This window comes from Anolis sagrei, chromosome X, assembly GCF_037176765.1.
Source record: "Anolis sagrei isolate rAnoSag1 chromosome X, rAnoSag1.mat, whole genome shotgun sequence".
In the NCBI taxonomy this organism is placed as follows: Eukaryota; Metazoa; Chordata; class Lepidosauria; order Squamata; family Dactyloidae; genus Anolis; species Anolis sagrei.
In genome coordinates, this window is record NC_090034.1 from 97,270,067 (window position 1) to 97,290,276 (window position 20,210).

The following is a 20,210-nucleotide window of genomic DNA, read 5'->3' on the forward strand; positions in this document are numbered from 1 at the left end:
AGGCGCGGCCATGCAAATCAACCATATTGGCTTTGGTTCTGGAGGGGGCGTGCCCTGCTACACAGAAGGCGTGGCCATGCAAATAAGCACATCAGCTTTGTTTCTAACGGGGCGGGGCCTGCTCCAGGGGAGGCGCGGCCATGCAAATAAGCCTTATAGGGTTGTATCTAATGGGGCAGGGCCTGCTCCGAGGGAGGCGCGGCCATGCAAATTGCCCATCGACTTAGGTTCTAAAGGGGGCGGGACAATACAAATATAAGAATCCTTGGAGTGTTTATTTCCAAAAGATCCAAAGGGGGCGTTGTGTGGGAGGCGTGGTTATGCAAATACCACTCATTGGCTAGTGTTCCAGAGGGGGCGTGCCCTGCTTCCCAGAAGGCGCGGCCATGCAAATAAGACTTATAGGGTTGTATCTAACGGGGCGGGGCCTGTTCCGAGGGAGGCGCGGCCATGCAAATCACCCTCATCGGCTTTGGTTCTGAAGAGGGAGGGCGTGCCATGCAAATAAGCCTTATAGGGTTTGTTTCTAACGGGGCGGGGCCTATTCCGAGGGAGGCGCGGCTATGCAAATCACCCTCATTGGTTTGTGTTCTGGAAGGGGCGTGTCCTGCTCCACAGAAGGCGCGGCCATGCAAATAAGCCCTATAGAGTTTGTATTTAACGGGGCGGGGCCTGTTCCGAGGGAGGCGCGGCCATGCAAATGAGCCTCCTCCCGGGACCCCGCGCAGCCCAGGTGGCGGCGCCTCATTCCGGGTCTGTCCGGCGCCGAGGCAGGTTGTCCCTCCTCCTTCCTTCCTTGCTTCCCTGGCGATGCCTCCGCAGGAGCTCCCTCCGGTTCCCCCGCACGCTCCCCGCCGGCGCCTGCAGGAGGAGGCGTCCTCGCCGCCGCTGCGGAGCCTGGAGTGCGTGCTGCTGGGCGACGGCGCCGTGGGCAAGACCAGCCTGGCGCTCAGCTACAGCACCAACGGCTTCCCCGCGCGCTACGTGCCCACCGCCCTCGACCGCTTCTCCGGTCAGTCCACCACACTTCTCTAGTCTCACTGGAGGCGGGTTGGCTTACCCTTCTCACCCATGGGAGGGGAGATCCGAAGCTTTTCCCTCTCCTTTCTGGTGTCCTGATCCTGTTTTGGAGATGTTTACACTTTTGTTGAGGTATGTTTGGAAATTCTCAATAAAAATACTATTTTTTGCTTTTTTCCCCTTAGCTGTGGTTCAAGTGGATGGGTCTCCTATCCGGCTGCAGCTGTGTGACACCGCAGGACAGGTAAGGCATCCTCATCCCCATTGCATTATTATTATAATACAGCCTTATTGTGATCATAATAATAATTATTATTGCATTATTGTTATTATTATACTGCCTTATTGTGATTATTATTATTATTAAATTATTATTATTATACTGCCTTATTGTGATTATTATTATTATTATACTGCCTTATTATGATCATTATTATTATTATTCCATAATTATTATTAAGTTAGTGTATTCCATAATTATTATTAAGTTAGTGTATTATTATTTTACCATATTATCATATTTTTGCCTTATTATTTTATTTCACTATTATTATTTTGCCATAATATTATTATTGCATTATTTTTTGCTGTATTATTATAATTATTTTATTATTGCGTTATTATATATTGCCATATTAATATTGTTATCATTGTTGCATTATTATTCTTGCCTTATTATTATTTTATTGTTGCATTATTTTTGCAAATATTATGCAATGTTATTACATTATTATTTTACCATATTTTATTTGACTGTTATTATTTTGCCATATTATTATTATTGCATTCTTTTTGCTGTATTATTATCATTATTTTATTATTGCATCATTATATATTATTTTATTGCCATAATAATATTGTTGCATTGTTATTCTTGCCTTATTATTATTTTATTGAATTATTATGGTATTATTTTGCCATATTATTATCATTATTGTTGCATTACTATTATTACCTTATTATTTTACTGCAGTATTATTATTATTTTGACAATATTCTCATTATTATTGCAATATCATTCTAGCCTTATTATTTTATTGAATTATTATGGTATTATTATTTTATTATCATTATCGTTGCATTACTATTATTGCCTTATTATTTCACTGTAGAAGTATTATTATTTTGACAATATTCTCATTATTATTGCAATATCATTCTTGCCTAATTATTTTATTGCACTATTATTATGCTATATTGTCATTATTGCTGTATTATTGTTTTATTGCATTATTTTGCCACATTATTATCATCATTGCTCTTGCATTAATATTTTTACTGTGGAATCAAAGTGCTATAACTTCGTAGTGTGAACAGGCCCAAGATGTCTCTTCCTCGTTGAGCTTATTAGTCATTTCAAAATAAACCATTCTTGAGTTTGAAAGTGGAAGCTCCTCTGTTGACATTCACCCTGTGTTGAAAGAGATTTATTCTTTTCTTATAGGAGGGAGTTGATAACAGAGCTAAAAATATATTCAAAGGCACCGACTTCCTTGCAGGTTTTATCGACCTGACCTGATATAAAAAGTTGGAAAATCCCTAGAAGTCTTATCCAACTGATCTGGAGATGGCAAAAGATAAATACCCAGGGAATCGTGTTTATTTTGGGTTTGCAAGGACTTGCGGAAGGCGTTGAAACAGGGTGGGAATTCTGCGGTTTGCCCATTAAGGTGTAGGTTCCTGTTTGTTTGTACTGAATGCCCCGAAGCCGGATAACTGTTATTTAAAACTTGCCTTGATGTAGAAGGAGGCATTGAACCCATTTGAAAAGGTACATCGTGAGTCGGATGGTTCGTTCCTGACCTCTCTCTCCCAGCAATCCTTCCCACTCAATTGCAAACTATGCATTTTAATGTATTGTCGAAGGCTTTCGTGGCCGGAATCACTGGGTTGTTGTAGGTTTTTTCGGGCTATATGGCCATGGTCTAGAGGCATTCTCTCCTGACGTTTCACCTAGATCTATGGCAAGCATCCTCAGAGGTAGTGAGGTCTGTTGGAACTAGGAAAAAGGGTTTATATATCTGTGGAATGACCAGTGGTTCTCAACCTTCCTAATGCCATGACCCCTTAATGCAGTTCCTCATGTTGTGGTGACCCTCAACCATAAAATTATTTTCGTTGCTACGTCATAACTATAATTTTACTACTGTTAGGAATTGTAATGTAAATATCTGATATGATGTATTTCCATTCACTGGACCAAATTTGGCACAAATACCCAATATGCCCAAATTTGAATAGTGGTGGGGTTGTGGGCGGTGTAATTTTCTCATTTGGGAGTTGAAGTTGCTGGGATTTATAGCTCACCTACAATCAAGGAGCATTCTGAACTCCACCAATGATGGAATTGGGCCAAATTTGGTACTCAGAACTCCCATGACCAACAGAAAATACAGGAAGGCATTGGTGGGCATTGGGAGTTGTAGTTCACCTACATCCAGAGAGCACTGTGGACAATGATAGATCTGGACCATCAAATTTGGTACAAAAACTCAATATGCCCAAATGTGAACATTGGTGGAGTTTGGAGAAAATAGACCTTGGCCTTTGGAGTTGTAGTTGCTGGGATTTAGAGTTCACCTATAATCAAGGAGCATTCTGAACCCTACCAATGATAAAACTGGGCCAAACTTCCCACGCAGAACTTCCATGACCAACAGAAAATACTGTGTTTTCTGGTGGTTTTTGGTGACCCCTCTGACACCCCCTCGTGACTCCTCCAGGGGTCCCGACCCCCAGGTTGAGAAACACTGGTCTAGAGGCATTCTCTCCTGACATTTGGCCTGCATCTATGGCAAGCATCCTCAGAGGTTGTGAGGTCTGTTGGAACTAGGAAAAAGGGGTTTATATCTCTGTGGAATGACCAGGGTGAGACAAAGGACTCTTGTCTGCTGGAGCTAGGTGTGAATGCATTTTAAATTTGCATTGTATTACTATTGGTCTTTAGTCTTTTGTTTTATCTCTTTATCTTAACTATGGGTTGCTGTGAGTTTTCATGGCTGTCAGGCCATGTTCCAGAAGCATTCTCTCCTGATGCTCGTTTCACCCACATCTATGGCAGAAGTTGTGAAGTATATTGGAAACTTATGGAATAATCTTAATAATAATCTTAAGATCATCTAGGGAGGTCCTGGTCTCGTTACCGCCTTTGTCACAAGTACGTTTGGCGGAGACGAGAGACAGGGCTTTCTCGGTGGTGGCCCCTCGGCTAACAGGACCTGCCCCGTTAGATTTATTTATTTAGAGCTTTTATAATCCGGTCTTCTTGACCTCCGAAGAGGGACTCAGGCCAGCTAACAGCAGAAAATTCAACACAAATATAGTAAACATCATAGCATCATAATACATTAATACAAAATACATTAAAATACAGATCATACAATATCATACAATTACAAAAGCCAGGTCGTCAGAATAAAATCACAAACTCATCACCATCCGCCAGTGTGGTCAGCTGTTATTGACTCAATCATCATTCTGCAAATGCTATATTCCAAAGCCAGGTTTTTACCAGCTTTCTGAAGGTCAGGAGGGAAGAGGCAGATCTAATCTCCAACGGGAGAGAGTTCTAGAGCCGAGGGGCCGCCACCGAGAAGGCCCTGTCCCTCGTCCCCACCAGATATTAGATCGGCCACCTCCCTTTTAACTTTCTGGAAAAAAGTCAAGCTGTGGCTTTTTGAACAAGCATTTAACTGACATAGGAAAATGGAATGACGACAATGAGACCGGACAATGTTTTTAACAAGGAGATAGTATGAATTTATATTTTATAGATTTATTTAGTTTTTATTATATGTTATGTTTTAAATTGTATTTATGATACTGTAAGCATTTAATTTTACCCTGTTAACAGCCTTGAGAAAGGCAGTATACAAATACAGCAAATAAATAAATAAATAAATAAATAAATAAATAAATGTCAAGGGTGGGAGAAAGAACTCTTGTCTGTTGGAGGCAAGTGTGAATTTTGCAATTGGCCACCTTGATTAGCATTGAATAGGCTTGCAGCTTCAAAGCATGGCTGATTTCTGCCTGGGATAATCCTTTGTTGAGAGGTGTTAGCTGGCCCTGATTATTTCCTGTCTGGAATTCCCTTGCTTTTCGGGTGTTGTTCTTTATTTACTGTCCTGATTTAAGAGTTTTTTAAAATATTGGTAGCCAGATTTTGTTCATTGTCATGGTTTCCTCCTTTCTGTTGAAGCTGTCCACACGCTTGTGGATTTCAGTGGCTTCTCTGTGTAGTCTGACATGGTGGTTGTGAGAGTAGTCCAGCATTTCTATGTTCTGAAATAATATGCTGTGTCCAGGTTGGTTCATCAGGTGCTCTGCTATAGCTGACTTCTCAGGCTGAATTAGTCTGCACAAGCCATTGGCCACCTAATCAAGGTGGCCAGTGGCAACATTCACACTTGCCTCAAGCGGACAAGAGTTCTTTCTCCCACCCTGGACATCATTTCAGATATATAAACCTCGCTTGCCTTGATTCCAACAGACCTCACAACTTCTGATGCCTTCCATAGATGTAGGTGAAACGTCAGGAGAGAATGCTTCTGGAACATGGTCAGACAGCCTGGAAAACTCACAGCAACCCATAGTTAAGATACATAGATAAAACAAAAGACTAAAGACTAATAATAGTTCACTGCATATTGTATTACTATTGGTTTTTAGTTTTTGATATAATTCATATCTATATATATAGGATTTCTTTGACCCCCCCCCCCCCAAAGACATCTCTAAAGATGTGGTAGAATTGCAGGTGCCTTTCTATATATATGAAAGTATGTATGTATGTTGGTTTGTGTACCCTCTACTCTGGGCCCAAAAGGGGTGGTTTTCTTTATTTTTTAAAACCCCTCAATTGTTGTAAGCTAGATAACGCACAATAACAATGGAGTTATTCTATTATATTCTATAATGAAGGGCGAATGTGCCAAGGTCGGTCCTGATCCATCAAACTATGTGGGAGCCTTTGTGGTACAAACCCACATAAATACATACATACATTTTTGATAGGTGGTTATTATGCAGACCAAGGACCTAAACAATGCGCTTCTTGCCTTCTTTCTCTCCTTCTTGCCCACAGGACGAATTTGACACGCTGCGCCAGGTCTTCTACCCGAAGGCGGACATCCTCCTGCTGTGCTTCAGCGTGGTGGCGCCCACCTCTTTCCAAAACATTGCCGACAAGTGGTACCCTGAAGTGCGGCGCCACTGCCCCTCCACCCCGGTGCTGCTGGTGGGCACCCAGTCTGACCTGCGCCAGGATGTCAAGGTGCTGATCGCTTTGGCCCGTCGCCGAGAGAAGCCTGTGGCCCCCGGTGCCGCCCGGGCACTCTCCGTGAAGCTGGGCCTGGTGGGTTACCTGGAGTGCTCTGCCCTCACTCAGCACAACCTCAAGGAGGTGTTTGACACGGCCATCGCGGTGGGGCTGCGGCACCCTGAACACCCCTTGCCGAAGGCGCGCAGGAGCCCTGCTAGCTGCCTCCGAACGCTCTCCAAAGCCTGGTGGAGGAAGTGCGTGTGTGTGCGGTAGCGAGTCATTCATCTTGGGATACCTACAAGGCGTGTGGCTGTACACGGTGATCCCCATCTGGTTGACATGGGCACATTGCAGGTCCGGACTCTTACACAGTGCTGTCATTCATGCCCAAGTAGATGCGGTGCCCAATTGGATGGACAATGGGATCAGCAGGGTTGGCGTTTGCTCCGCACTCTGTGCCAAGTGGTTGACAATATTGGCAACTTGGCTTTCTCAATCTTCTGATGATCAGAATTTGAATCTTATCATGGCAATACTGGCAGGGGAGGAGATTGACTTCTTGGGCAGAAGGGGGCAACCAACGAAGCAACTAAAGGAGTCGCAATCTCTATCTCTTTGGACAGTGGGGAGGATTGGAGGGTTGGCATTGACTCTGCACTTTGTGGCTGATTGTATTGACAACGTAGTTCTGGATAATTTGTCCTTCTGATGAGCACAGTATGATTCTCATCATGACTGCTAGGGACTGCTAGGGAAAACTACCCTAAAATATTGCAGAGCATCCAAAAATCAAACAGGTCAGAGCATCCAAAAATTGAACAGGATACTTAAAGTTGAGCAACAGCTCTCACCTAGCAAAGCGTGAAGTGCCATGTGATGTGGCTGTAAAGAATTTAGATCAGGGGTCCTCAAACTAAGGCCCGGGGGCCGAATATGGTCCTCCAAGGTCATTTACTTGGCCGTTGCTCAGGGTCAACATAAGTCTGAAACGACTTGAAAGCACACAACAACAACAACAACCATCCTATCTCATGAGCAAAAAGCAGGCCCACACTTCCCATTGAAATACTAATAAGTTTATATTTGTTAAAATTGTTCTTAATTTTAATTATTGTATTTTTAAGTGTTTTTCTTTTTGCACTACAAATAAGATATGTGCTTACTTACTTACTTAATTACTTAGGCGATCCCTTGTTGTCAGAATAGGTGGGTCCATAGGTGACTACGGAGCCCTATTCTTGATCTGTATCGTCTCCCGCAGTGAGAGCATTGGTTTCCAGGTGGAAGGCAGTCCCGGTCGGGGTTGGTTTGACGTGCCTTCCTCTTGGCACATATCTCTCTTTTGCCTTCCATTCGTGCCTCTTCAAATTCTGCAGCACTGCTGGTCACAGCTGACCTCCAACTGGAGTACTCACACGCCAGGGCTTCCCAGTTCTCAGCATCTATGCCAGAGTTCTTAAGGTTGGTTTTGAGCTTATCTTTAAATCTCTTTTCCTGCCCACCAACATTCAATTTTCCATTCTTGAGTTCAGAGTAGAGCAACTGCTTTGGGAGATGATGGTCAGGCATCTGGACAATGTGGCTGATCCAATGGAGTTGATGGCGGAGGACCATTGCTTCAATGCTGGTGGTCTTTGCTTCTTCCAGCACTCTGACATTTGTCTGCTCGTCTTCCCAAGAGATTTGCAGGATTTTTCAGAGGTAGCACTGATGGAATCATTCAAGGAGTTGCATGTGACGTCTGTAGACAGTCCACGTCTCTCAGGCATATAGCAGGGTTGGGAGGACAATAGCTTTATAAACAATCACCTTGGTATCCCTATGGATGTCCCAATCCTCAAACACTCTGTGCTTCATTCGGAAAAATGCTGTACCCTCCAGAGCTCAGGCGGTGTTGTATTTCGGTGTCGATGTTGATTTTTGTGGAGAGGTGGCTGCCAAGGTAGCAGAAATGGTCAACATTTTCCAATGTTATACTATTAAGCTGTATTTCTGGCATTGCAGAGGGATTTGCTGGTTTTTCTGGAAGAGCACTTTGGTTTTCTCATTGTTCAGTGATAAGTCCGAGCTTCTCATATGCTTCTGTCAAGGTGTTTAGAGTGGCTTGTAGGTCTTCTTCTGAATGCGCACAGACAATGTTGTCATCAGCATACTGGAGTTCTATAACAGATGTTGTTGTGACCTTGGTTTTGGCTTTCAGTCTTCTGAGGTTAAATAGCTTGCCATCTGTCCAATGTGCAGTGTGCATAGGAATTCATTCATGTTTTTTTTCCAAATTATAATGCGGCCCTCCAACAGTTTGAGGAACTGTGACCTGGCCCTCTGTTTACAAAGTTTGAGGACCCCTGATTTAGATGTTAGGCAGGCAAAGATGCAAGAGTTCAATCTTAAAAAGTCACAAAAGGTTTAGTTACAATAACAAGCAACAATAACTACATTTCTTAATAATCAAGAATGGAGTCTGAGCTACTCTTAAAACTCATCTTTTCTAAGGTTTTAAGAGAGAGGGGAAAAAACACCAATCACAACATCTCTTTGGCGCACAAGCAGAGAGAGATCTCAAAGCAGTGCACACAACACATACTCGGATGTAGGAAACAGAAGTCAAAGTAAAGGCTTGCAATACAAAAAGTATCCATTCTACACAACCAATCTGAATGAGAACAGAAACAGAGAGAAGAAACAGATACATTCCAAAGTGTCATACAAGAGACAGTTTAGTCTATACTAAACTAACTGCTCCTCATTGAGACTTGGGCAGTGTGGGATTGAATTCCAATAATTGCAATATTTGCAAAAGTGGAGTTCACCTTTAGAGACCAACTTCCTGAGCATAACGAATGGATACACAATCTCACAATTTTTGAATCATAGCTTGGGTAGAAACCACTTCACTCCTGTGCTTTCCCTCGCCAATGTGAATATTTTCCACATGTATTTACGAGAGAGGAAGACATTGTTCTTGGATGCTCTCCATTGACAAGGGGTTGGACTAGGTGCCCTTTGGGATTCCTTCCGACTCTCCAGTTCTGTGGTTCTTTTCCTCCTTGTGGTTGGCAGAGCAAGGCTTGCCTCTTGCCTTCTCCTCTAAAATTTTAACCCAAAACTGTCAAATCAGATGTTGCAATGACCTTAAGTGGACTGTTTGCAAAGTTTTGATGCCTTTTTCCTTTGAAGAGAAAACATATAACAATAACCCAAGTGCCTTATGGTTACCTGTTGACGCAGGAACCCTCGGTGATGCAATGGGTAAACCCTTCTGATGGCAGGACTGCTGACCAAAAGGTCGGCGGTTCGAATCCGGGGAGCGGGGTGAGCTTCCATCTGTCAGCTCCAGCTTCCCATGCGGGGACATGAGAGAATCCTCCCACAAGGATGGTAAAACATCCAGGTGTCCCCTGGGCAACATCCCTGCAGATGGCCTATTCTCTCACACCAGAAGAGACTTGCAGTTGCACTCCTGACACATGCACAAAAAAAACCCCAAAACATGTTGATGCATTAATTTAATAGGTCTTTCATAGGCAAGGAATACTCAAAGATGGCTTGCCATTATTTTTCTCTAAAACATAAACTACATGTATTCAAATCATAACCTGGTCAGATGTTTTTTTCTGTGTCAGGAGCGACTTGAAAAACTGCAAGTCGCTTCTGTTGTGAGAGAATTGGCCGTCTGCAAGGACGTTGCCCAGGATCCGGCCGGATGTTATGATGTTTTTTACCATCCTTGTGGGAGGCTTCTCTCATGTCCCCACATGGGAAGCTGGAACTGACAGAGGGAGCTCATCCACGCTCTCCTCAGATTTGAACCTCCGTCTATTGTTATAGTACCTCTATTATTTAATACAGGTAGTCTGAGTTAAACTACATTCCCATGTATTAATGCATTCGAATCATAACCTGATCTGATTTGTTTTTCTGTGTCAGAAGTGACTTGAAAAACTGCAAGTCACTTCTGTTGTGAGAGAATTGGCTGCAAGGATGTTGCCCAGGGGATGCCTGGATGTTTTGATGTTTTACCATTCTTGTAGGAGGCTTCTCTCATGTCCCCACATGGGGAGCTGGAACTGACAGACGGAGTTCACCCATGCTCTCCCTGGAATCAAACCTCTGACCTGTCAGACTTCAGATCATAAATGCCTCATTGGTACAGGATAATATTCCATCGAGCCTGAAAAGTGCAATTGTGAGACTGTTGCTTGAAACCTGTCCATCTTCGGTCCTGCCGGCACAAGGGTTTAACCCATTGCACCATTGGGGGCTCCTACCTGATCAGATGAAACGTGGCCTTCAATCTGGGCTGAAGATGGAGAGAACTTTCAGGGAACCCAGTAGGGCAAGCTCTTTTTCATAGGTAAGGTAAAGGTTGTCCCCTGACATTAAGTCCAGTCGTGTCCAACTCTGGGGGTTGGTGCTCATCTCCATTTCTAAGCTGAAGAGCTGGCGTTGTCCGTAGACACCTCCAAGGTTATGTGGCTAGCATGACTGCATGGAGTGCCATTACCTTCCCACTGGAGCAGTACCTATTGATCTCACATTTGCATGTTTTCGAACTGCTAGGTTGCCAGAAGATGGGATTGATAGCGGAAGCTCACGCTGCTCCCCAGATTAAACCTGCGACCTTTCGGTCAACAAGTTTAGCAGCTCAGCGCTTTAGTGCTTTAACACAAACACACACACCCTGCATAGGTTTGTTTTTGCCTGACCTTAATTTTCTTTGTACTGCCGGATCTGTGCAAACCACCACTTCCCGGTTTTTTAATTTACTTTGAGGTTTCCAGAGGTGCGGCAGCTCTAATTTTCCATTGTGAGCTTCTCTTTCCGTTCTCTGTTTCTCTCTCGGAAGTGGTTGGTAAACGTAGCCAGATTCCTGGGTCACCTGCAGCCCAATTGCTGGCACCTTTTGCCTGGGAAAACACACAACGATGCAGCTTTCCGCCTGTGAAATTCTGAAAAATCTTGGACTTTCTTTCTGCTCCGATTGTTTGCAATTCCAGAATGGTTGGCGCTCCTCATGGGAGAATGGGATCGTTTTGGGTGGTACGCCTCACTGTATGAAACCCACCCTCCTGGGAAAAGAAACTGGAAATGATACGCTTGACGAACTTTGGGGAGGGAAAAAGAATCAAGGAACTTTCATGATTCCAAGAGGAAAAACATTCCTGCAACCTAAAGAAGTGGAGCGGTGTTGCAATTTACACTGGAATTATTATTTTTTTGCCCTGCGGGGTTGAAAATCCATTTGATGTCTCTCCTTATGGAAACGATTAAAAATAATAAGCTATTTATAATATTCTGAATGCATGCTTCCATCATGGGCTGCTATTGCAGGTGAGCGCTGGGTTGGGAGGGAAGGATTTGGAGATTCGGCACTAGGTTGCAGTGGTATTCGATACCTATAACATTCCAGGCATGGGTAAACTTGGGGCCTCCAAGTGTTTTGGACTTCAACTCCCACAATTCCTAACAGCCTCAGGCCCTTTCCTTTTCCCCCTCAGTCACAATATTGTGGTCAGGGATGAGAGAAGCCTAACACTGTCATATGGTCCAGTTTCTGAATCTAGATCAGCACGGGCAAACTTGGGCCCTTACTTAGGTAATCCCTCATTGACTAAGTAGGGAAGTCTTCCAGGAGCAGTATTCTTGTGGATCCGTAGGTGACTGTGGAGTCCTATTCTTGACCTGCATCTTCTCCCGCAGTGAGGGCATTGGTTTCCAGGTGGAAGGCAGTCATGGTTGAGGTTGGCTTGACGTGCCTTCCTCTTGGCACGTTTCTCTCTTTTGTGCTCCATTCGTGACTCTTCAAATTTTGCAGCACTGCTGGTCACAGCTGACCTCCAGCTGGAGCACTCAAGGGCCAGGGCTTCCCAATTCTCATTATCTATGCCAGAATTTTTAAGGCTGGCTTTAAGCCCATCTTTAAATCTCTTTTCCTGTCCAACAACGTTCTGCTTTCCGTTCTTGAGTTCGGAGTAGAGCAACTGCTTTGGTGGTTGGGCATCCGGACAGCGTGGCCGGCCCAGCGGAGTTGATGGCGGAGGACCATCCCTTCAATGCTGGTGGTCTTTGCTTCTTCCAGCACGCTGACATTTGTCCGCTTGTCTTCCCAAGAGATTTGCAGGATTTTCCGGAGGCAACGCTGATGGAATCGTTCCAGGAGTTGCATGTGACGTGTGTAGACAGTTCACGTCTCACACTCGTATAGCAGGGTTGGGAGGACAATAGCTTTATAAACAATCACCTTGGTCTCCCTACGGATGTCCCGGTCCTCAAACACTCTCTGCTTCATTCGGAAGAATGCTGCACTTGCAGAGCTCAGATGGTGTATTTTGGTGTCAATGTTGACTTTGGTGGAGAGGTGGCTGCCAAGGTAATGGAAATTGTCAATATTTTCTAATGCTACACCATTAAGCTGTATCTCTGGCATTGGGCCCTTTCCTTTTCCCCCTCAGTCACAATATTGTGGTCAGGAATGAGAGAAGCTTAACACTGTCATATGGTCCAGTTTCTGAATCTAGATCAGCATGGGCAAACTTGGGCCCTCCAAGTGTTTTGGACTCCCAACTTTCACAATTCCTAAGTCCAAAACGCCCGGAGGGCCAAAGTTGGCTCATGCCTGACCTAGACTCACCAACTTGATGTGATGCCAGCTTCCCATTCCCACCTGCTCTGCAATCAGGTGGTGCAAAAGACACCCAGGTCTCCATTGCCCTCCAAGCGCCCACTTGGGATTTCCAGTCCCGCCACTTCCAGAGGCAAGTCCCTGCAAGCCCAGTCTCGCTTTGGGAGGCCAGAGGAGGGGCCGGGGTGAGGCCAGGCCCTGAGAGAACAGCAGAGCCGGCTCCGGCAAGAACAGCCTGTCCCTGCCAAGCAAACAGCCCAGGTTGCAGGCGCTCAGGGGCAGGGCGCAGCTGGGCATTTCCTCCTCCGCGTCAAGTTGGATCCTGCCAGCAGGGAGAGGCAAAAGAGAGGAAAAAAGCCTGCCAACCCCACAGTCAAAGGGAGAACCACTCAGGAACCCCATTCCCTCAAACTACTCGGTGTTGCTCCCCTCTTGAAAACTAAAGTCCTCAAAAGGGGATTGCTAAGAGCCAGAGAAGGCCAAATCCCCACCTTTCTTCTCCAACTTTGAACACAAATGTTTGGGGGTTTGTGCCTTCTTCAGTGCCAAAGTCAAGTGCTTGCATAGTATACTTCTTCCCAGTGTTCCACATTTCCCTAGATCAGGAAAATAATGACATTAAATGTATCGTCGAAGGCTTGACCGGAAAAACTGAGTTGCTGTGAATTTTTCGGGCAGTATGAAGCCAGATGGAGGAAAGTTCTGAGAGTGCCTTGGACTGCGAGAAGATCCAACCAGTCCATCCTCCAGGAAATAAAGCCCAACTGCTCGTTGGAGGGAAGGAGACTAGAGACAAAGTTGAAGTACTTTGGCCACATCATGAGGAGACAGCAAAGCCTAGAAAAGACAATTATGCTGGGGAAAGTGGAAGGCAAAAGGAAGAGGGGCCGACCAAGGGCAAGATGGATGGATGGCATCCTTGAAGTGACTGGACTGACCTTGAAGGAGCTGGGGGTGGTGACGGCCGACAGGGAGCTCTGGCGTGGGCTGGTCCATGAGGTCACGAAGAGTCGGAGACTACTGAACGAATGAACAACATGAAGCCAGATCTTGAAACTTGCAAGGCCATTGGATGCTAACCAAAGTGGCCAATTGGAACATTCACTCATCAGGGCCATCTGGGAGCCCCTGGTGGCGCAGTGTGTTAAACCCCTATTCCGGCAGGACTGAAGATTGACAGGTCGCAGGTTCGAATCCGGGGAGAGTGTGGATGAGCTCCCTCTGTCAGCTCCAGCTCCTCATGCAGGGACATGAGAGAAGCCTCCCACAAGGATGGGAAAACATCAAAACATCCGGATGTCCCCTGGTCAACGTCTTTTCAGACAGCCAATTCTCTCACACCAGAAGCAACTTGCAGTTTCTCAAGTCAATCCTGATGCAGAGAAATAAAATAAAAATCAGGGGCAGCTAACACCTCCCAACAAAGGATTCCGCCAAGCAGGAAGCAGGCAGGCTTTGAAGCTGCAAGGTCATTCAATGCTAATCAAGGTGGCCAGTTGAAACATTCACACTTGCCTTCAACAGACAAGACAAGAAAGTTTCATGGGTCTGCCCCCCTTACCCCGAAGCAAGATAGCCTGCGCCAGCTGGCTTGTATAGAAGTTTCTATTGCTTTCTTATCTTCGTTTCCTTATCTCCAGCAGAGTCAGCTGCTCTTTTATGAGTCAGCCTTTCGCCAGGTTTTGGAAAACTTTGCATAGTTGAAAAAGGAGGCTGGGAAGAATGAACCTGGGTCTCTCCAAGGCTCAGGTGGGCAACAGGGTGCCCAAGGTAAGCGTTTGTTCGTGTGCAGATAATGAGGCTGGCATTGAAGCTGACAACAATCTGCCCATTCCACCTCCATACATGAAAATATACATCACACACAGGAAAACATAGAGGGGGGGGGATACACAGCAAAGAGATTCTCAGATATGTATACAAGCATTGGATCAGGACTCTGGAGACCAGCATTGGAATCCACTCTCAACCTATTCTGAATATATCTCGCCAAGATAATCCTACAATGGGTTGGCGTAAGTTGGAAACAACTCGAAGGCAGTGTGTTGTCAAAGGCTTTCATGGCAAAATCACTGGGTAGCTGCAAGTTTTCCGGGCTGAATGGCCATGTTCCAGAAGCATTCTCTCCTGACGTTTCGCCCACATCTATGGCAGGCATCCTCAGAGGTTGTGAGGTCTGTTGGAAACTAGGCAAGTGAGGTTTATATCTCTGTGGAATAATGTCCAGGGTGGGGTAAAGAACTCTATCTGTTTGAGGCAAGTGTGAATGTTGCAATTGGTCTCCTTGATTAGCATTGCAGCTTCAAAGGCTGGCTGCTTCTGCCTGGTGGGATGTTTTGTTGGGAGGTGTAAGCTGGCCCTGATTGTTTCATGTCAGGAATCCCCCTGTTTTTTTTAGTGTTACTCTTCATTTACTGTCTTGATTTTAGAGTTTTTCTTTAAATACTGGTAGCCAGATTTTGTTCCTTTTCATGGTTTTCTCCTTTCTGTTGAAATTGTCCACATGCTTGTGGATTTCAATGGCTTCTCTGTGTTGTCCGACACTCTAACAACCACCATGTAAGACTACACAGGGAAGCCACTAAAATCCGCAAGCATGTGGACAATTTCAACAGAGAGGAGGAAACCATGAAAATGAACAAAATCTGGCTACTAGTATTAAAAAACCTCTAAAATTGGAGCAGTAAATAAAGAGCAATACTCAAAGAAATACAGGGGGATTCCTTACATGAAACAATCAGGGCCAGCTAATACCTTCCAACAAAGGATTCCCCAGGCAGGAAGCAGCTGAGCTTTGAAGATGCAAGGCCATTCAGTGCTAATCAAGGTGGCCAAGTGCAATATTCACACCTATCTCAAACAGACAAGAGTTCTTTTTCCCTCCCCGGACATTATGCCATAATAATAATAATGATAATAATAAACTTTATTTATACCCCGCCACCATCTCCCCAAGGGAATCAGTGCGGCTTACATGAGGCCAAGCCCAACAACACATCAATAAAAACAAAAAGCAATAAACAAAAAAAAAAATAAATCACATATAAACAATAATCAATAAACAGTAACACACAAGGATTTAAAAACCTGTGGCAGGGCCAAATGTAATAGTTAAAATTTTTTAAAAATAAACGCTGGGCATGAACGAGGTAGGATATATCTGGTATAGGGTTTTAAAAGAGATGAGGGAGCGCAGTCAATCCTAAACCAGTGGTAAAGTGCATTCTGAGGACATATTGCTGGGAATTTCCTTATTCTGTGAAGGCACACTGGAACAGCCATGTTTTCAGGCTCCTCTTAAAGACTGTCAGAGTTGGGGCATGCCTGAAGTCCTTGGGAAGTTAGAGAGCCGGGGGGCCACCACCGAGAAGGCCAAGAAGGCCCTCTCTCTCGTCCCCACCAATCGCGCCTGTGAAGGAGTCGGGAGCGCGAGCAGGGCCTCTCCAGATGATCGAAGAGATCGTGTGGGTTCGTACACAGAAATGTGGTCACGCAGGTAGGCAGGTCCCAAACCATTCAGGGCTTTGTAGGTAAGAACCTGCACCTTGCATTGGGACCGGAAAATAAATGGCAGCCAAAGGAGCTCCTTAAACCTCACTTGCCTTGTTTCCAACAGACCTCACAACCTCTGAGGTTGCCTGCCATAGATGTGGGTGAAACGTCAGGAGAGAATGCTTCTGGAACATGGCTATACAGCCCGGAAAATTCACAGCAACCCAACCTGAAGGCACACAATATGTGCATCATTCCAAACTCAAGTATCTGCTTAAGGAGGCCCACAATTGTGTTCTTGAAGTGGTAGCATCCTGCAAAATAGAGCAGCGCTTGAAGATGTGAGGATATTCCAGGCATGGGCAAACTTGGGCCTTCCAGGTGTTTGGACTTCAACTCCCACAATTCCTAACAGCCTCAGACCCCTTCCTTTTCCAAGTCCAGGCTGTTAGGAATTGTAGGAGTTGAAGTCCAAAACATCTGGAGGGCCAAAGTTGGCCCATGCCTGGTCTAGTACGCCCTTCTAAGAGTTGCTTGCCCTCTTGTTTTGCCTGTACTTCTCTTGCCCTGCTATCCACCTGGGTCAGAACCTTGCAGACCAATCCTCTGCCCTTCCTGGTTGCTTTGCCAGCTCCTTTGCAAGTTTCACATCGAAGGATTAGCTGTTCCTTCTGCGGTGCCAGGCATTGGCTTGGTCAGGCTTATTTCCTTGTGACTGAGTTGGCAACGGCCGCAAAGCAGGTCTTTTGCTGTGCATTGGTCGCAGAATCACCTGGTAGGGCTGATGCTCACAACCCCACAACCCTTGCCTGAGTAATATATATTGCAGCTAGAAATCAAAACTGCAAAAAATTACTGAGAGCAGCGACATACCTTCCAACTGGCTTGATTTATTTATTTATTTTATTATTTAGTATATTTGTATACCACTCTTCTCAGCTCTCGGGCAACTCAGAGCGGTTTACACTAGCAAAATTCAATGCTCAAAAACATCATAAAACAGCTAAAAACAATTAAAACAGTAGCATACAGTCAATATAAACCAATAAAACATTTAATTAGCATCTCATAGTTAAAATCGAAATCCAGTCTCATCATCCAATTGTTCCATATTCCTATTTTCGTTACACTCCCTGCTCGAACAACCAGGTCTTCACTTTCCTCTGAAATGTCAACAGGGAGGGGGCTGATCTAATATCTGTAGGAAGGGCATTCCACAGCCGAGGGGCCACCACTGAGAAGGCCCTGTCTCTCGTCCCTTCCAAACGTACTTGTGACGCAGGCGGGACTGAGAGCAGGGCCTCCCCAGACGATTTTAACACCCTAGATTTGGCAAAGACAGTTCCGATTCATCCTCTGCCATCCCACTTTCCCAGCTATTTTGAGAACGTCCCCATTTCTCCTCTTCCTTTCCTCCTTTGTCGTCAGCTTATTCTATTTCATTTAGACTGAATTCAAAGAGAGGAGAGGGGCTGAATCTTTTCCTTCTCAATCAGCTCTGGCAAAAGTAAACTGCTGCAGCCTTTCCTAGCTTGTGTCTTCTTCCTCATTAATAACTTTGGTTTATTTGTTTATTGTATCAGAAGCGATAAAAACTTGGCATTATACTAAATGACATTTGCCACTTGGAGTGCCTCTGGGGTTGTTATAAAGAGGTCCTCCATTGTGCACGTAGTACGGCTCAGACTGCATTGTAGTAAGTGGTCCAGGGTTTGCTCTTCTCCATACTTGCATGTCAAGGACCCCACTTAGTGTGGCCCCATTTCTTAAGGTGGGCTCTGCATCTCGTGGTGCCAGATTGCAATCTGTTTAGTGCCTTCCAAGTTGCCCAGTCTTCTGTGTGTCCAGCAGGGAGGCTCTCATCCAGTATCAGCCATGGGTTGAGGTTCTGGGTTTTAGCCTGCCACTTTTGGACTCTTGCTTGCTGAGATTGCTGATTCTCTCACACCAGAAGCTACTTGCAACATAATTTTTGCAGACTTGATTGCAATCTTATGTTGCTTGGCAAAGCCAAACACTATGTGTATGTTGTTTTTCAGTTAATCCTCTATATTTGTGCCAAACCCTCCAGCTAAATGGCCCCCAGGAGCAACCATAATCACATCGACAGGAGGATCTGAGGCCCCTTCTACACTGCCATATAAAATCCAGATAATCTGCTTTGAAATGGATTATATGGCAATGTAGACTCGTATAACTCAGTTCAAAGCAGATAATGTGGATTATCCATTTTCATAACCTGGATTATATATCAGTATAGAAGGGGGCTTGAAAAAAGCACACAGGTGCAATGGTTTGATTTATTGGACTGGGGACACTTGTAAGATCAAAGTTCGAATATCTCCTTAGACATGGAAACTCACTAATGAGCACAAGAAGATCACATTCTTTCAGCTTCAGAGGACAATAATGTCAACTCTCCTCTGAACAAATCCTATCAAGAAAACTAGCTGTGGCATAGCTAGTTAGTAGCCAGCTGCATTGAATCACTACTGACTGAGAGATCATGAGTTCGAAGCCAGCCCAGGTCGGAGTGAGCTCCTGACCATTAATAGTCTAGCTTGCTGTTGACTTATGCACCCCGAAAGACAGTTGCATTTGTCAAGTAGGAAATTTAGGTACCGCTTTATGCGGGGAGCCTAATTTAATTAATTTACGACACCATAAAACCTTCCAGCAGCATGCGTAAGAATGAGGAAGTACTCCACAAGTGGATGGTGAGGCGACAGCTCCCCCTGTGGCCAGAACTGAGCATACCCTCATAAAGCCGGCAAGCTGGAATGTTAAATTGCCTCTGTGTCTGTCTATATATTTATTTATTTACAGTATTTATATTCCGCCCTACAATGCATATATACATGGCATTGAATGTTTGCCATGTATATGTGCATTGTAATCCGCCTTGAGTCCCCTGCGGGGCGAGAAGGGCGGAATATAAATACTGTAAATAAATAAATAAATAATAGATAAGCCTGAGAGTTGCCATCAGTTGGAAACAACTCAAAAGCACACAATAACAACTTTATTATTGTCTAATTTGTTTTTATTCTGTCTTTTCCCCAATAATGGGACAGAGGATCACAGAAGATTAAAACCAATAAAAAAATTAAAAATCAGAAACCTGTTTCTTTCCATTCATGCACTGTTGTTGTTTTTTTTTAAAAAAATGTGTGCAATTAACAGCATGTAAAACTCAAAAAAATAATATTTTTTGAAAAATCACAGCATTTCTCCTCCTCTCTATCTTTAGGTTTTTCCTGTTTTGTTTGTTTGTTTGTTTGTTTTGCAACTGTGGTGGTGTCACAACAACTCTTAAATGGAGCAGGTGAGTTGCACAATTCCAGCCTTTTCTGGGGCAAAAACAGCTCAGGGCTGCCATCCTCTGATGGAAATGAGCATTGTATAGTTATACTTTGAAATGTGACCATTTCAGGAAGCTTACACTGCAGAATAAATGCAGTTTGATGCCACTGCCACTTTATCTGTCAAGGCTGTATATGATAGAATCCTGGGAGTTGTAGTTTAACAAGGACGTTGGACTTCTTTCCCCCAAAAGTTCTGGTGCCTCATTAAGCTATAAGCCCAGGATTTCATAGCATTGAGCCACGGCAGTTAAAGTGGTATCGAACTGCATTAATTCTACAGTGTAGATGAGGCAGGGGCAAACTTCGGCCCACAGTTCCTAACAGCACTGGCTATTAGAAATTGTGGGTGTTGAAGTCCAAAACACCTGGATAGATGAAGTTTGCCCATAATAAGTGTAGATGCACCCAAGATCTCCAAATCACTGGCTTTATACTTTATTAGTCGTCC

At 44.5% G+C, this 20,210-nt stretch overlaps 1 protein-coding gene across 3 annotated transcripts in view; it reads left to right on the forward strand.

Moving 5' to 3' along the window:
* The first annotated feature begins 763 nt into the window (after window positions 1–763).
* LOC137094912 (rho-related GTP-binding protein RhoU-like) overlaps window positions 764–20,210 on the forward strand; it is a 277,821-nt gene continuing 258,374 nt past the window's right edge. For 2 of the 3 annotated variants that reach the window (XR_010908740.1, XR_010908739.1), the window contains exons 1-3: window positions 764–1,012; window positions 1,206–1,264; window positions 6,107–10,637. Coding sequence is in view for 1 of the 3 variants with exons in the window: in XM_067460895.1 (XP_067316996.1) it covers window positions 811–1,012; window positions 1,206–1,264; window positions 6,107–6,556 (711 nt within the window). In the remaining 2 variants the exon portion in view is untranslated. Of the gene's footprint in view, window positions 1,013–1,205; window positions 1,265–6,106; window positions 12,192–20,210 lie in introns of those variants that run through there. The other variant, XM_067460895.1, reaches the window with a different exon arrangement.